At 36.1% G+C, this 14,062-nt stretch overlaps 1 protein-coding gene across 1 annotated transcript in view; it reads right to left on the bottom strand.

The window, feature by feature from the left end:
- LOC118750643 (probable WRKY transcription factor protein 1) overlaps nucleotides 1–8,013 on the bottom strand; it is a gene marked incomplete at both ends in the record, with an annotated part of 60,723 nt that extends 52,710 nt beyond the window's left edge. The window contains 3 exons of the mRNA XM_036485376.1: nucleotides 2,872–3,022; nucleotides 3,311–3,456; nucleotides 7,807–8,013. Of these exons, the coding sequence (XP_036341269.1) occupies nucleotides 2,872–3,022; nucleotides 3,311–3,456; nucleotides 7,807–8,013 (504 nt within the window). The remainder of the gene's footprint in view (nucleotides 1–2,871; nucleotides 3,023–3,310; nucleotides 3,457–7,806) is intronic.
- Nucleotides 8,014–14,062: the final 6,049 nt, after the last annotated feature.

Genomic DNA, 14,062 nt, shown 5'->3' with positions numbered 1-14,062 from the left:
TTTATGCAACCAGGAGTTAATATACATTGTTACCTTATATGAGCGATATTATGCTTAACTGTAATAAAACTGCATATATCGTTGCTTCCACTTGAACATTAGAGTTTCAGGAAAAAATTTTAAAGTTGTATTTATTTTATCTGTGTTATTCTAAAAAACTAGTGCAGTTGATAATAAAATTATGGGTTAAAGGTTTTTGGTTTACATGAAATAGAATATCAATTAAATAGCTAATAGGCGGACGAAATTAGAGGATGTGGTCGTGTGCATATGAGCATGTCTCACGAGCTGTTTGCAATCACGAGCCGCACGGTGCAATCGGTACTCTTTTCAGAAACATGATTTTTTTTCTTGCCAATATAATCTTGTTTTGCATATTTTTTATCGCAAAAAAAAATTATTGAACTCCCACAAAAATATTTCGGATCAAAGTAATATTTTTGTCGCCTATAATTTTGCCAGGGGTGGTTTTGAAAATGCTGTAGCTATGTGAAAGTGTTCATACAGCAAGGTTTTTTAGAAGCGTTTTGGAGCTGAAAGCAAATCAGGTTTTAATTTTGAATTTTCTATTTAATTTTTCAGTTTCATGACGCTTCTGTAAACGAATCTTTTGAATCAGATTAAGCAAATATTTTTGCCGCTTTTCATTGATGGGAAATTTTTTGCATATTTTTTAATTTAGCCATTGTCCGATCCAGGAATCAAAGCCAGCTTCTACGGAGTGGTAGTATGCAACTCTATAATTTAAGTTTTAAGTCAATGTCAAATTTTTGTATTTTATTTTACGTAAACAGATGAGTTTGATTTGCATAAAATTTGAAATTGTGGCAGCTGTGATCGGAAATGCTTTCAAAATAATTTGAAATTGAAGTAGAACTTTGAAACTGGGGGCAACCCTCTCCCAAAATATTTTATAAATAAAGCTAACTTTAACCTCACAGTTGACATGCATATAAACTATTCAATAAACTTGTCAGTTAAAATGATTTTTAGTTACTAAGCAGATGGTAACCTTTTTTTATAAATACTTTCGAAATAGAACCTTTTAAGTCGTATTAAAATATTTCATTTAAATTGTTAATTTAATAGAGAGTGATTTTATTAAAAAGAGACAACCCTATTCAAAATAAGAAAATTTTAAAATGTTGCAATTAACTTATTAATTAAATTGATTTTAAGCTTCAGTATATTTGGTATCTTGTTAATTAATTTGATTTTGTATTTCTTAAGCTAACTATTTAATAAATTGACTTTAAATGCTGAAAAAGGTGGCTACTCCCTTAAATAAATAACGTTTATTTTAATAAAGGTTACTTAACCGTGTGAAAAATTTCTCAAAATTACATCCAGTCATTTTAGCGTGAAAGTGTAATCAATATCCACACACAATTACGAACTTTCAAATTTACGAGAATAAAAAATATTGGTAGAATTCTGTAAAGCAAAATCAATACTAATATGAGGTATACCCGCGCAGAATAGTTCCAAGTGCAGAAGACCACGTATGTGTGGAGCACTTTTGTAAATCATAAATCTTCTGGGTAGCAACCGAACAGCCATTTGGTGCTAATCAGAGAAGGCAAAACCATCAGAAATAATTTGTCCGCTGGGTTTAGGACCGGCCACGTAAAATGAGCCGCCAACGAATACTCCCAAATTTTCTCGGATGAGACCCCTTCTTCGGCGAACGAAAAAAAAGAACTAAGGGCTAGTTGACGAGGCGTCCAAGGACCTCTTCTATGAGGGCCTGGATCGCACCTACGAACGCTACCCCGCGGAACCCCATCTTTATATCAAAACTCTGCTTCGGGATTTAAATTTAAAGGTGGACAATGATCTTTGGTGCCGGGAAATTCAGCTTCTACAAAGAGATGATGGACTTCGCCGGGGGCCGAAATATGGTAGTCTAATTTTCAAGCCCAGGATCAATTTCTGTAAGAACGTAGGATGTCAAGAATATACTATACTTAAATTATGAAGGGAATACTTTTCCACTCTGTTGAATGGTAACAGTACTAAAAGTAGTGGAGAAGATCAACCAAAGTGCCCAGTCGATGACGAAACAATCGATGCACCAGCGAACGAATATGGCGAGTTAGGTATAAAAAAATCAAGGCTGAAAAGAAAGCTGCTAGAGCTGACAGACAGCCTGCTGGCTGAGATTTTCAAGTACTGCGTATCAACTCTTGTGCAAAATTTGATCAGGTGAACGCATGCTTGGCAACTGAGATTTAAGTGCGCTCTGTCTGATAAATAAGAAAAGCGGCCACGCCATACGCGGCAATTATCGCGGGACCAGCCTTTTAAAAGTCGCTTATTAGGTCTTATTGGTTGTAATTCTAAAGCTTTGTATCGTTTAAAACCTGATTTGGCATCATCAGTATGACTTCAGGTATTCACTATACACCAAAGCTTAGAAAGAATCTGTAAGAAGAGAGTCAACACTATACTTTTTTCGATTTTAAAGCCGATTTCGGCACCAGGAAAAGAAGCTATTAAAATGACGATCAGTTGCACCACCAGCAACGTCAGAATTTTGAAGAACCTCCCCGAGTAATTCAATATCAAACGGGATTTAAGGCGGGAAATTTAAAAGCGAGATCGGGTCTTACTTTTATCGATTTTTAAAATAGATCCTACTCCCTTTTCAATGCAATAAACCACATCTTTCTAGCTGCATTACAATTCTCACAAAGTCACTTCAAAGATGTAGGTATCGACAAAAGACGAAAATATAAATTGTATACTCTTATATATATATATATATATATATATATCCTTAGATATCCGAAAAGTGTTTTATTAATTTTATTTTACCATGCATAAGCTAAGTAATTATGATTTTGCTCCACACAATGATCGTATACTTACACATAACATTTAACATAAGTGAGTCTTCGATTGCCGAGTTTTGCAAGCGCGGATTGGAGCCTTCGCACTTCAGCATTGTGCCATCGTCTTCGGGTTGTGGATGGAATGATAAGGTTGAGAAGACTTTGCCATTATTTTGTGTTGTCGTTAGCTACAAATAAAAAAATTTAGATAGTTTTGATTTTGAACCCAAAAAGTATTAACGGTAAGTGGCTAAGTAAATAAATGGGTATGTGACTAATATTTGTAATCCTACGTTAAGCCGTAAAGGAGTAATAGTTTAGTTTAATTTTTAACTAGGTATGCCTAAACAGTTAATTTTCAGGCGACGAGTTGTAATTAAATATTAAGTATAATACCAGTTCATAGTAATGCTTTTACCAGTAAACCTGAGTAAAGCAATAAAGTAACTGTTATCTTATTTCAGTTATTAACTTACCACTCCTCTTTTAAAAGGTCGATTATTCTGAGTCCAGCGTATTTCCGTATCTGGTACTGAGCCCGCAACCACACAAGTTAAATTATACTGAGTGCCAGATGAAAAGACCTTCAATTTATTCGTTAGGTTTACAGATGTAGGTTTTACTAGAAAAATTACAAAGACAAGTCTTCGATTTAAATATTCAAATAAATGCTTATTCGTTATGATTCATATTAGTTACAGTTTATATCGATTTAAAAGTTCACAAGTCAGTTACCAAAGATAGCGTAAACATTAATAAGAGCTGACTATGGATGGAATATGGATTGGAATCACGCCAACAAGGCAACTTTGTTCAAAGTAAATAATACGTAGTTTAAATAGTGATGAAAAACAAGATGAGAGATTTTTAATAAACTGTTTACAATCAGAAATTTATCAAAATAAGCACTCATACGGGGCCTATGCTTCTAAGTTAAACTATAAGTGTTGTTTGGTTTTCCGGCTTTTAGAGACTTTAATGTATTTTTAGCTGTTTTTTCTCTTTTATGAGTAGGTACATAGTTATTTATGAGCGCGCAGTAAATTCACATGGATGTATGGCCCTATTTGTGTGTGCGTACGGCTACCAAAGAAGATGAAAAGGAGAACTTTATAAGGTTTTTAATGACATGGACACAGTTAATCGATTTAAATATAACGATGGCACTGGCTTAGACATGTTCAACTCGGCATTCAATAAAAGAAGGAGCGCTATCTTCAACTGGGATGAACAACTGACGCAACTTCGCAAATAATAGACAGACTTAACCCTTTCCTTTCCAAATTTTCTCGTCGTAGGAAAAAATATTCCGAGTTTAGGTTTAAATATTCTTTAAATTTGAATATTTTGAGACGTCTTCTACCAGAAGTCGGACGGTAAGCCTAGATCTTGTGTTGTGGTTAAATCTCAATACAATACTTTTCTCATTCCTTCCCGTAGCGCGTCGGATTTGACAGCTGCGAGACTCGAAGCGCCTGGGAATGCCAGCATGGTTATCGCTTCGTGCTAAATGCCACGCAATGAGGACGCAATGCCGGATGCGGTTCGTAGCCTAATGGAGAAATTTAAATAGAACAGTCTACTTATCCGATGCCATTGCAACTCCAGGCATTCAATCTGGGGCAGCTCGGAAATAAACACTCGCGGTGAGTCTCTTTTCGATGACGCTCTTAACACTAACCTAATAGTTTCTAATCGGGATAGCACTCCTACATTTAATTTTCCTAGTACTGATACCCTTAGTGGGTGGGAAGTAGTGCTTGATACAAGACTAACTAGCGATTGAAACAGTAGAGGCAGTATTATAATATATTTAGATAACTGGAGGGTATCTGATCGGCAATATTTTTCTTTATGTTTGCCCGAATCTTTCCCTTCCTTTTTGTAACCCAGTGTGGTCAGCAACAACTTTGCGAAACATAACTCTAGTGATTTAATGACCTTGGATGCTATTGGATCGGCCTTTAAAGACTCCTGCCCGTAAGTTCCTTCTGAAAGCAATACTCTCTATGGTGGAGTGCGAAAAGCTCAAATCTCAGGAAAGAGTCTCGTAAAGCTTTAAACTTAAGCTATTCCACGGGCAACTGTCAGCCTTATAAATATAGCTTGATAATCCTGGACATATTTCTGCTCTTCTATAGAATCAACGAAAGCATCCGCCAGGATGGGTAGGATCCTATCCAAGGAATATAGCAATCCTTCCTTCATGAAATAGAAAGATGAAGGGTAAACCAATAGTTCCAAGGAAACATTAGAACTTCTTTTCGCACCCATTTTCAACGCTGTAACCTTAATGAGATCTAAGCTGTAGATAGAAACGTAGCGGCACCATCCATAAATGTCGTTAACGAAATTATCACGCGGGAATATTCTCCCGCATGGGCAATTAATAACTTTCCTCTGGATCTTCCATGGCTGGAGAGCATATTCAAAACATGAATAATACTCAACTATGTTCCATCTATTTGACAAAGTGTTAAAGTAGTTTTCATTCGCAAAGTTTGTAAGGTGCTTAAGGACTTCAGACCCATTAGTCCTTCATCTTTTTTACTGAAAACTCTCGAGCGGCTACTTGTCATGCATAATTAGGCAACGGACAATTATCTATTACACAGCATGCTTAACAAAAAGGGCGCTCTACGAAATCTACGCAATAAATAGTATACGTCGGTGGCCTTCCTGGACATAGAAGGAGCGTTCAACAACGTTACCCAATGGCATTAGAGCAGTCACTCAGAAATCTGGTGATTGAGAAGACCGAATTACTAATATTTACCACAAGGAAAATATTCCTAATTTTAACCTACCTTCCCTAAATGGGCATACTCTTTCTCTTTCTCCTTGCGTAAAGTATTTGGGAGGCATTCTCGCACCGAAATTAAACTGGAAAATAAACACAGAGCATCACTTAAAAAAAGGTACTCTGTATTCCTGCAAGTAAATGCTGGGTAAGAAGTGGGACCTACGACCTGATCTTATGCCATGCATATTCTAGGCGGTGATTTGCTCAATTATTGCATACGGCTCGCGGGTTTGCTGGAAAGCCATAGATATGAACTACTTATATACATACAATGTTAGGCAGAGTAGAAAGCTGAGCATGGAGATATAGATTACTACCTGACCCAAAACATCAGTGGACATGGCCGTTTTAAAGCATACTTGCACCGCTTTAGACTTGCACCAAATGCTTACTGCGAGCAATGCGGACCAGCAGTTATCGAAGACGCAGAGCACATATTTTTAAAGTGTCCCCGTTTCAGCTCCATGAGGTCCGCACTTAAATGTAAGCTTGGTTTGTGCGTAACACCAGATAATCTGATTTCGTCAATGATAAAGAGCGAAGAAGCCTGAAAAGATGTCTGCCATATGGCTGCCCAAGTGGTTAAAGGAAAGTTCATAAAGGAAAGCCCGTTTTCTTGAAAAGTTACGGCATATAGAGGGCGAACCTCTCAACTAATATCGAAGAGCCGACATTAAACTGCTGCATCCGGACAGTGCTAGACTTAGAAATGAACTTCTTAGTGGTACAAGACAAAAAGGTGGGCAAGTTAACACCAACCAAGACAAACAGTGGAATAAAATGAACAGTAACAGACGTGGAGCTTAGTGCTCAAACCGCCTCCCGACGAAACAATTAACGGTGGTACCAGGGGGATCGGTACATAGACGGTAGGAGGTTTAGTAGGTCAAAGTCTCACACTGACGGGGTTAGGCTTTCGATGCATCCTCCTCTGAAAATAAAAAGAGTAAAAATAAAAAGCTCAGTCTCCATTGCGATTACTGTGGCGATCAGATCATGTCCGACGGAAACATTGAATGTCATCTGTCATTTGCCAACGATTGATCTATTTATTAAGAAAAGTGTTCACAGAGTGCCCTGAGGTTAAGAGAACTTTGGCTGTTGAAAGAACGTACGTACGGGTATAAACGTATCTTGTTCTCTTTCAAAAACCCAAGCATTTGCGAAAAAGCTGACTACATCTGTCCTTCGCTTCTCTTTGAGAAAAACTTCGGCACGATGTTTCCATTAAGGAAGGAGTGTCTATTTGACTACCGGGATGGCCAGTGTTTTTCAGGTCTTTGACATCAAAAACGCGTGCAAAATAATTTTAGCCTCAAAGCTGGCATTGCTATTTTTTAGGATAGCGTTGCCTGGATCAGGGCACTTGGCTGTGTAAGGATCATATCCATCAAGTTAGTGTGCATCTGAGCTATATTCAAAGCCGCATCTCTCAGCATCGGAAAAAGGTGGCTAATATTATGTGGAAAGATGTACAATTATGTAGGGTCTGCAGGAAAAACGCACCGCATTTATTATGAAACTGTAACACCTGTAACAGAAATAAGTAAGCACAGAGCTCTTGGGCGTGAGAATCCATCCTGCAAGACTAGTATTCGAACATAATACTTTTTGTCGTAGCTGTAATTCACCAGAAGGAACGGTGTGGCATCTGCTCTATAATTTCCCCGCACTATAAGTAAGTAAGTGACATTAACTCGCTGCAACTAATTAAGCTCTGGAACATCACATGCTGGGTTTGAGGGAAATAACCGACTTCTGCTGGTTTCTTTTCGAGTTTTCTTTGCGAGCTGTGGTTTTAAAACGGCCCAGCGTAAGTGCTGATTGGAATTGTTAAACTCGCAACTTCAACCAACCAACTAAACAAATGATTGGTTGTTTTGTTTTTTACCCACAACTTCTATTTATCCGTAGCCCGTAGCCCAAAAGAAGGCAACAGCATAGAAATAAAATTTGGTAGCCATATGGATACCATGAAAAGGAAAGTGATTCCTTCAGCACGCATAAAATTAATTGATGTAAAAGATGGAATTGCAAACAAGATTGTATACATGATATTATAGCTGTTAACCTACTACAACTTAAAAAAAATGATAAATTTGTAGAAAGAAGCAAAACTGAGCCGAAATTCATATAAAGAAATCTTTACTTTTAATATATTGAACTTACATAACATTTCGATGCGTATACTGCGTTCTACGGGTGGCACTAACTTAGTATTTGATGCCTGGCAGCGATAGGTATTATTTAGCGTAGCGCGTGTGATATGGGGCACCTCTAACCGATTGACAGTCACATGCCGGCCCATTGAAACGCCATTGCCTGACTCCAGTTGCATTGTCCCATTTAACCAGGTCACAATTGGTTCCGGTCGACCTGAAATTAGAAAAAAAACATATTCAGCAATGAGGTTTAAAAAAGTAGTTACGTATGTATATTAGGGTGCCGCACTATAAAATTATTTAATAATTATATTCTAAAACTTCCGCCGAAATATTTCGGCATAATATTAAGAATAACGTGAGCAGGACCTATTTGAAAATACCACCAAACATGTATGTTTTTATGAATACAATTATTTTAAAAAATATATTTTAAAAAAAATTTCATCAGATAATAGAAAAATTTAAACTTAAAAGGTTTGCATAAAATGTTTAAACGTTTTGTCAACGGAATCACAATAATGAGATTTCAAGGGTTATTTTCAAGGCGCTTTTTTGCTAACGTAAAACTCAATATTTTTCCCAAATATTTTGGCGAAGCCTTAGAATATAATCAAGCTTACAATTCCGGTGGAAAAAGCCGCATATTTTTAGCGGTGCACCCTAATGCACACATGTATGTATTTACATATATCATATAGAATTTTTAACATATGTGTATAAATATCTACGTACTACCGATTACTAGAAGAGCGCACGGTACAATTATTTGTTCACTAACCTCTAACTGGGTTATTTTAAATAAATACTGGTATGTATACATTGAAAGTAAAATGCAATGACTGACATAACAAGTTTCTAATTTTTCCCAAAACACAACTACCGCAAACTAACAGCGTAGTCATAACAGTAAAACAGATTGTTATATAAGACATTCGACATAGAGGGCCTCACTCAATACGCTCATAAATGCAAGCAGTGCTACATTTTGCCCGCACTGCTACCACCTTTCTTCATAAAATTTGCGCTTCTGCATCTGCCAGCTGTTTTTCTGTAGTTTGATGGCATATTTTTCTTCTTACTTCTATGACACTTACATAAGAAAATGCAATAATTCTGGCCCACTCAACACGCTCAATGGCAAGCTGCTGGCCCAATGCAGGAAATGAAAACCATTAGAATTATTATTATTTTAAGTAATGCGAGCGCAAAGTTCTCGATCCATTGGTGCACACACTCTAACGTACATACGACGTAACGTGTATGCGAATGCTGCGCTCGAATGACCCAAATGGCTTGAATTGCTTTACAGTGCTATGGCCACAAAGAACTGTAATAATAGTCGGAATGTATGTACATGAGGGCGGCCCAAAAAAAAAAGTAAAGTCGGAATTTTAATGCTCTCATCCCTAGAATTGTTCCATACCGAAAAAATTCACCCCTATTTTTTGTTTTGAAATCAAAAAATAAAAAATAAAATTTAGAGGTCGTTTAAAGTTTTCAATGTATTTTATATGGGAATAGAAAAACCTTTCGTGGACAATTTTTTAATACTAACGATTTTTTATTGGTTCTGTCATTGGATTTTTTTTTTGGATTTTGACGGACCTATAAATTATAGCCACTGTAGAGAAACAGTGTTTTCCGATCGAAAAATACTGTTTTATAAGAATTATATACCATTTCTAGGAAAAGTTGTTTATTTCCCATATAAAACGCATGGAAAACTTTGGGCGCTTTGAGCGACCTCTAAATAATTTTTGATTTCAAAATAAAAAAATAGGGGTATCGGTATAGAACAATCCTTATCACATGCATTTTTGGACCGCCCTAATGTATACATACGAATACAATGTTTGTGCTGGGGCGGCTGTTCGTTTTGCAATTGTGTGGGTTAGTGTTAATACCGATTTTGTTGCTGTGGCATTGTATTGCATTGCATTGAAACCGCAAGGCAGTAACCACGAGCTTACTTGATTACTTTTGCCATCACCAACGTTACCATCGCTTGGTGGCTTGGACAGTGTCAGCTGTTTTCGTTATGCACACACAATCATCAATGTTCTGTGCCTTTCTGTGCATTGGCATGGCGTGCGGTATGTCCTCGTGTTGATCGCTATAACGCGATGGAACTATTAGGGTTGGGTGTGGCAAGTTCCGGTGAAGCAAGTAAGCGAAAAAATATACGTTTAATGTCATAAATGTAATTGAGCTAAGATCTTATTTGAGGGCGAGTAGATACAGAGTGGGATGCCAGTGCAGAGTGAATGTGCGAAAGTAAAGCGAGCGCGATTGGTTAGTGTGCAAAAAGTTTTGACTTTTATTAGTTTTCAAGTGCTCTTCGGTGAAGTACATATGGGAATTATTGAATTTTTCAACTCTCCGAACTCGGCTCTCGTCACCATATTAATTGTGTCAGTCGCTGCTGATGTGCTTGGTGATATAAACTTCTACTTTTATGAATTAACAACAGAGACAATTTATATTTACAAATTTAACGGAAAAATCTGTGTAGGCTTTTTCTGATACGCAAATTGCTAGCTGTTCTATAAGGTTAGGTTAGGTTGGAATGGTTGGCAAAGAAATTCTCTGCACATATATATGTATCTATAGGCCGATATAGACCAGTTGTCATACCACAAGGAGGAACTCTCACCCCTCCCAATACGCTGTGGGTAATTTAATCAGTTTATGTGGCCAAAAGTCGCTTTTCGTACTTAAAAAAAACCCTTTTCGGCCTTGGTATTTGATAAAGCAAACTTCAAGATAAATAACGGTGTCTTTTAACGAACGACAACTGCTGCGCAAGTGATCAAATTAGTTGTCTGCGAGTGGACAACTGGAACTGATATAATCTTAAATTACACAGTGCAACACTCAAACTATGATGGGGATGAGGCCAATTTCATTAATTAAAAGAGATCAAAATACGAATAAATACCAAAGCATTTGTAAAAGTTGGTTCCCATTTCCTTATAACATCGATTTATAGTCATTAACTTAGGGTTCAAAAATAAACAAATACAATTATATTTTTTTGGTTTTGCTAACAAATTTCATACCTACATACATATATGTATATACATACATATATATAAATATAATAAAATTCGCCCATTCCCTCTCCTTTCCGCTCAGGGAAAATGTTTTTTTTCCAAGAAATTACACCTGAAAATACGAAATTACAAATTGAGATAAAAAAGAAATGGTAAATTCTTTGGTACTTTTTTCATTATTTGACCAGCTTAATGAAATGCTTTTGGTCGGATTCCCAATGTTAAAAAAACTCGCTACACTTTTTTGGCGCTATGTTAGCTGTTATTTCCACCTATGAGTCCTCTGCAAGGTCTTGAAGGAATAGTTTCCACGCATTATCAGCGAATGACTCTGCATCGCTCATATAATAATTCGCAAATAGTTCTGCCAGGCGCGGATGCAAAAGTGGCTTTTAGTTGGGAAAGTAGCGTTATTAAAAAAAAAAAAATTGGGTATGGTTTAAAGTATCATAATTGATGGCTTCTATGCTTATTTTAAATATCTTATAAATCCATCAGCATCATAGATATTTAAATTCCTCTAGGCGTGAAAACTTTAAGAGGCAGAAAATTAATTGGAGAAGCTAGGATATTATTTGTTTCTTTTATACAAAGATTCGAAAAACTATTCTCACTAGCGGAATGGTTTGTGACGTATATTTCGGGTATATCCTTACTAATATAATAAATCCGAAAGTGAGTTTTTTTGTTTGCTTTGCTTTCGCGCTTTAACTAATCAACCGATCATCATGAAATTTTGTACACTGCTTTCATTTAGCCCAACTTAATCTCGATTAGACAAGGGGGCGTGTCACTTCCCTACAAACGGAATTTTTCATACTGCATTACTCAGGAAACATTTTGGATATATTACTGGATGAGGGCTGCCACCCTTTAAAAAATCAAATTTAACTTCAATTAAGGGAGTTATTTATTTCAAAATTATATTAAAAAATTGATGTCAAGAGGCTTAAAACAGCTCTAGTTCGAATAAATTTTGAAAAGGGTTGCCACCTGTTTGAAAAGTCAAGTTAAAATTAATTATACCCAAGCTATCTGAAGAATTAAAATATGGCTGCCTAACAAAATATTGTTAAGAAACGGTTAGTTTGAAAGTTTTGAATAATCTTTAAGTCTTTCCCAAGGGTTGCCGACTTTTTAAAAATTAAGTTAAATTATTTTGAATTAAGTATTACAATTATTTTGAATTAATAATAATTAATTTAATTAATTAAGTATTACAATTATTAATTAAGTATTACAATTATTTTGAATTAATATTGCATGTAGGAGGTTTCCATCTGTTTAAAATCTCCAGTTCAGTTCAGGGGATACGTTAATTGAAAAAGTATGACAAAGAAAGTTTTTGTTTGAAAATATTTTGAAGATGGTTAAACAAATTTTAAACTTCCTGTTTTTTAGTTGAGTTTTCTTGAAATAAATTTTACTCAATAAAGCACGGGGAAATTTCGTACACTCTGCGAAGCGGGTGACGGCGATCTAGTTTAAGTATATAGACATCTTAGATCCTTCTCTGGTTCTTCAGAACTTCACTGATCGTATCTAAGGCAGAGGATTGTAGGTCAAAATATTTGCCATAACCTTTTAGCAACAAATTGAGTTTAAGTAAATTTTTGGAAAAAGGGTATAAAATATCGGACACTGGTGACACCGCTAAAACCGTAGCCGTTTGACAATGGGATACTAGTGACACTGGCAAAGTGCGAATAGATACTCCCAATAAACATTACTTAATAGTAATAATAAATTGGTGCGGAATGGCAGCGCGCTTTGCTGAGCACTACACCACAGCGGCCGCCAAGGGTAGGACTAAAGTCCGACAATCAAATCCCACCTACACCGAGTTGCATAGTTTTACTAAGTGTTTGGCAGATCTTCTCCTCCAATTTGTGGTGTCCCTCCTGATGTTATAACACAAATCGTGGGACGTGCTGTGAGAAAAATTTGTTTCAAATTTACATGGTGCTCGGGCCAGGGATAGAACCCCGGTCCTACGGAATAGTAGTATTTCTTCTGAGTAAATATGGGAAACCCAGTGTACTTTGTCAAATTTTAAAGAAGGGAGCTCCTGCTATTTGCACGAATATTTTTACTGACCACTATGCTGTGTACACTGTCAAAAGTTTACTAATTTACTCATTGGATTTTGCGCCATCGACTTTTCGGCATTTTTTAAGCTTCACCATCACAGTTTAAACAACTCATAACATTAAAAAAGCCAATGAGCTTCAAAACTTTTTGCGGTTAAATTAGCTGGAAGCAACAACAGCAATTTAATGTGGTGTTAGTGAACACAAAAACAACGTACAAAATTACGTTAATGTTAGTTGACGTTTGAAAGTCAGGCGGCAAGCAACAGGGCGTATGAGTGACTAACGTACATTTTTGGTTAATGAAAGTTTACTCATTTCGAGTGAAATGTTTTGGAAGCAAAGTGTAATAAATGCTCATTTAGAGGTAGTAAGCCACACATTTTAACAGCATTCGCAACACTTTCTGCGACAGCGAGTTATGAACTTTGTTAGTTTTTTATTAGAGGAAGACGTGAGCTATGCCGTTTTATGCAAACGGCCTTGAGCGCCAGAATAGCATAACTGAACGCTTAAAAAAAAAAAAGTTGAGGTATAGCTTAAAATACATTACTAGAATCGAAATAGCACGCTTTTTAGTTTTCAGTTAGTATAATAATAAGCATCATATACATATGTAGGCGTAATGAAATGTTTGGCAAAATTTGGCACAAATGTCAGTTACGCGGTTTTACAAAACGACGATAGGCATATCAGGTTGATGTGAAATATTGTTCTCTAAAAATTTTAAATCATTTTTGTTTGTTTATATATATCTTTTCATAGCGTTAATTTGTAAAGCATACCACAGTATTTATTTTTATCAACTGGCAACATTGACTGGTGAGAACCGTTAAATTATTTTCGTATAAGTGGCAAAAGATTTCGTAGCGCAGATCTAAGAATTTCAGTTTCCCTGCGCTATAAAGAAAGATAAATTCAGTATTTGGATACATTAGTAAGATTCTAAGTTTAGGGTTTTTGCAAATATTTCATAAAGTTCCTAATGGAGTTAAAAAATAAAAAAGTCTCGTGCGTCTGATATTGTGATACCCAGAAATTTCATGCGCCTCATGAATTAAGTTGGATTTTGGTTTTTTTTAAAAACAGTTCAGAAAAAAATCCTTTTTAGACCATT

Source organism: Rhagoletis pomonella, unplaced genomic scaffold (assembly GCF_013731165.1).
Source record: "Rhagoletis pomonella isolate Grant_MI unplaced genomic scaffold, Rhpom_1.0 Rhpom_scaffold_00341, whole genome shotgun sequence".
Classification (NCBI taxonomy): Eukaryota; Metazoa; Arthropoda; class Insecta; order Diptera; family Tephritidae; genus Rhagoletis; species Rhagoletis pomonella.
The sequence above is the reverse complement of the archived record's forward strand: the minus strand, read 5'-3'. Positions and strand labels throughout refer to the sequence as shown.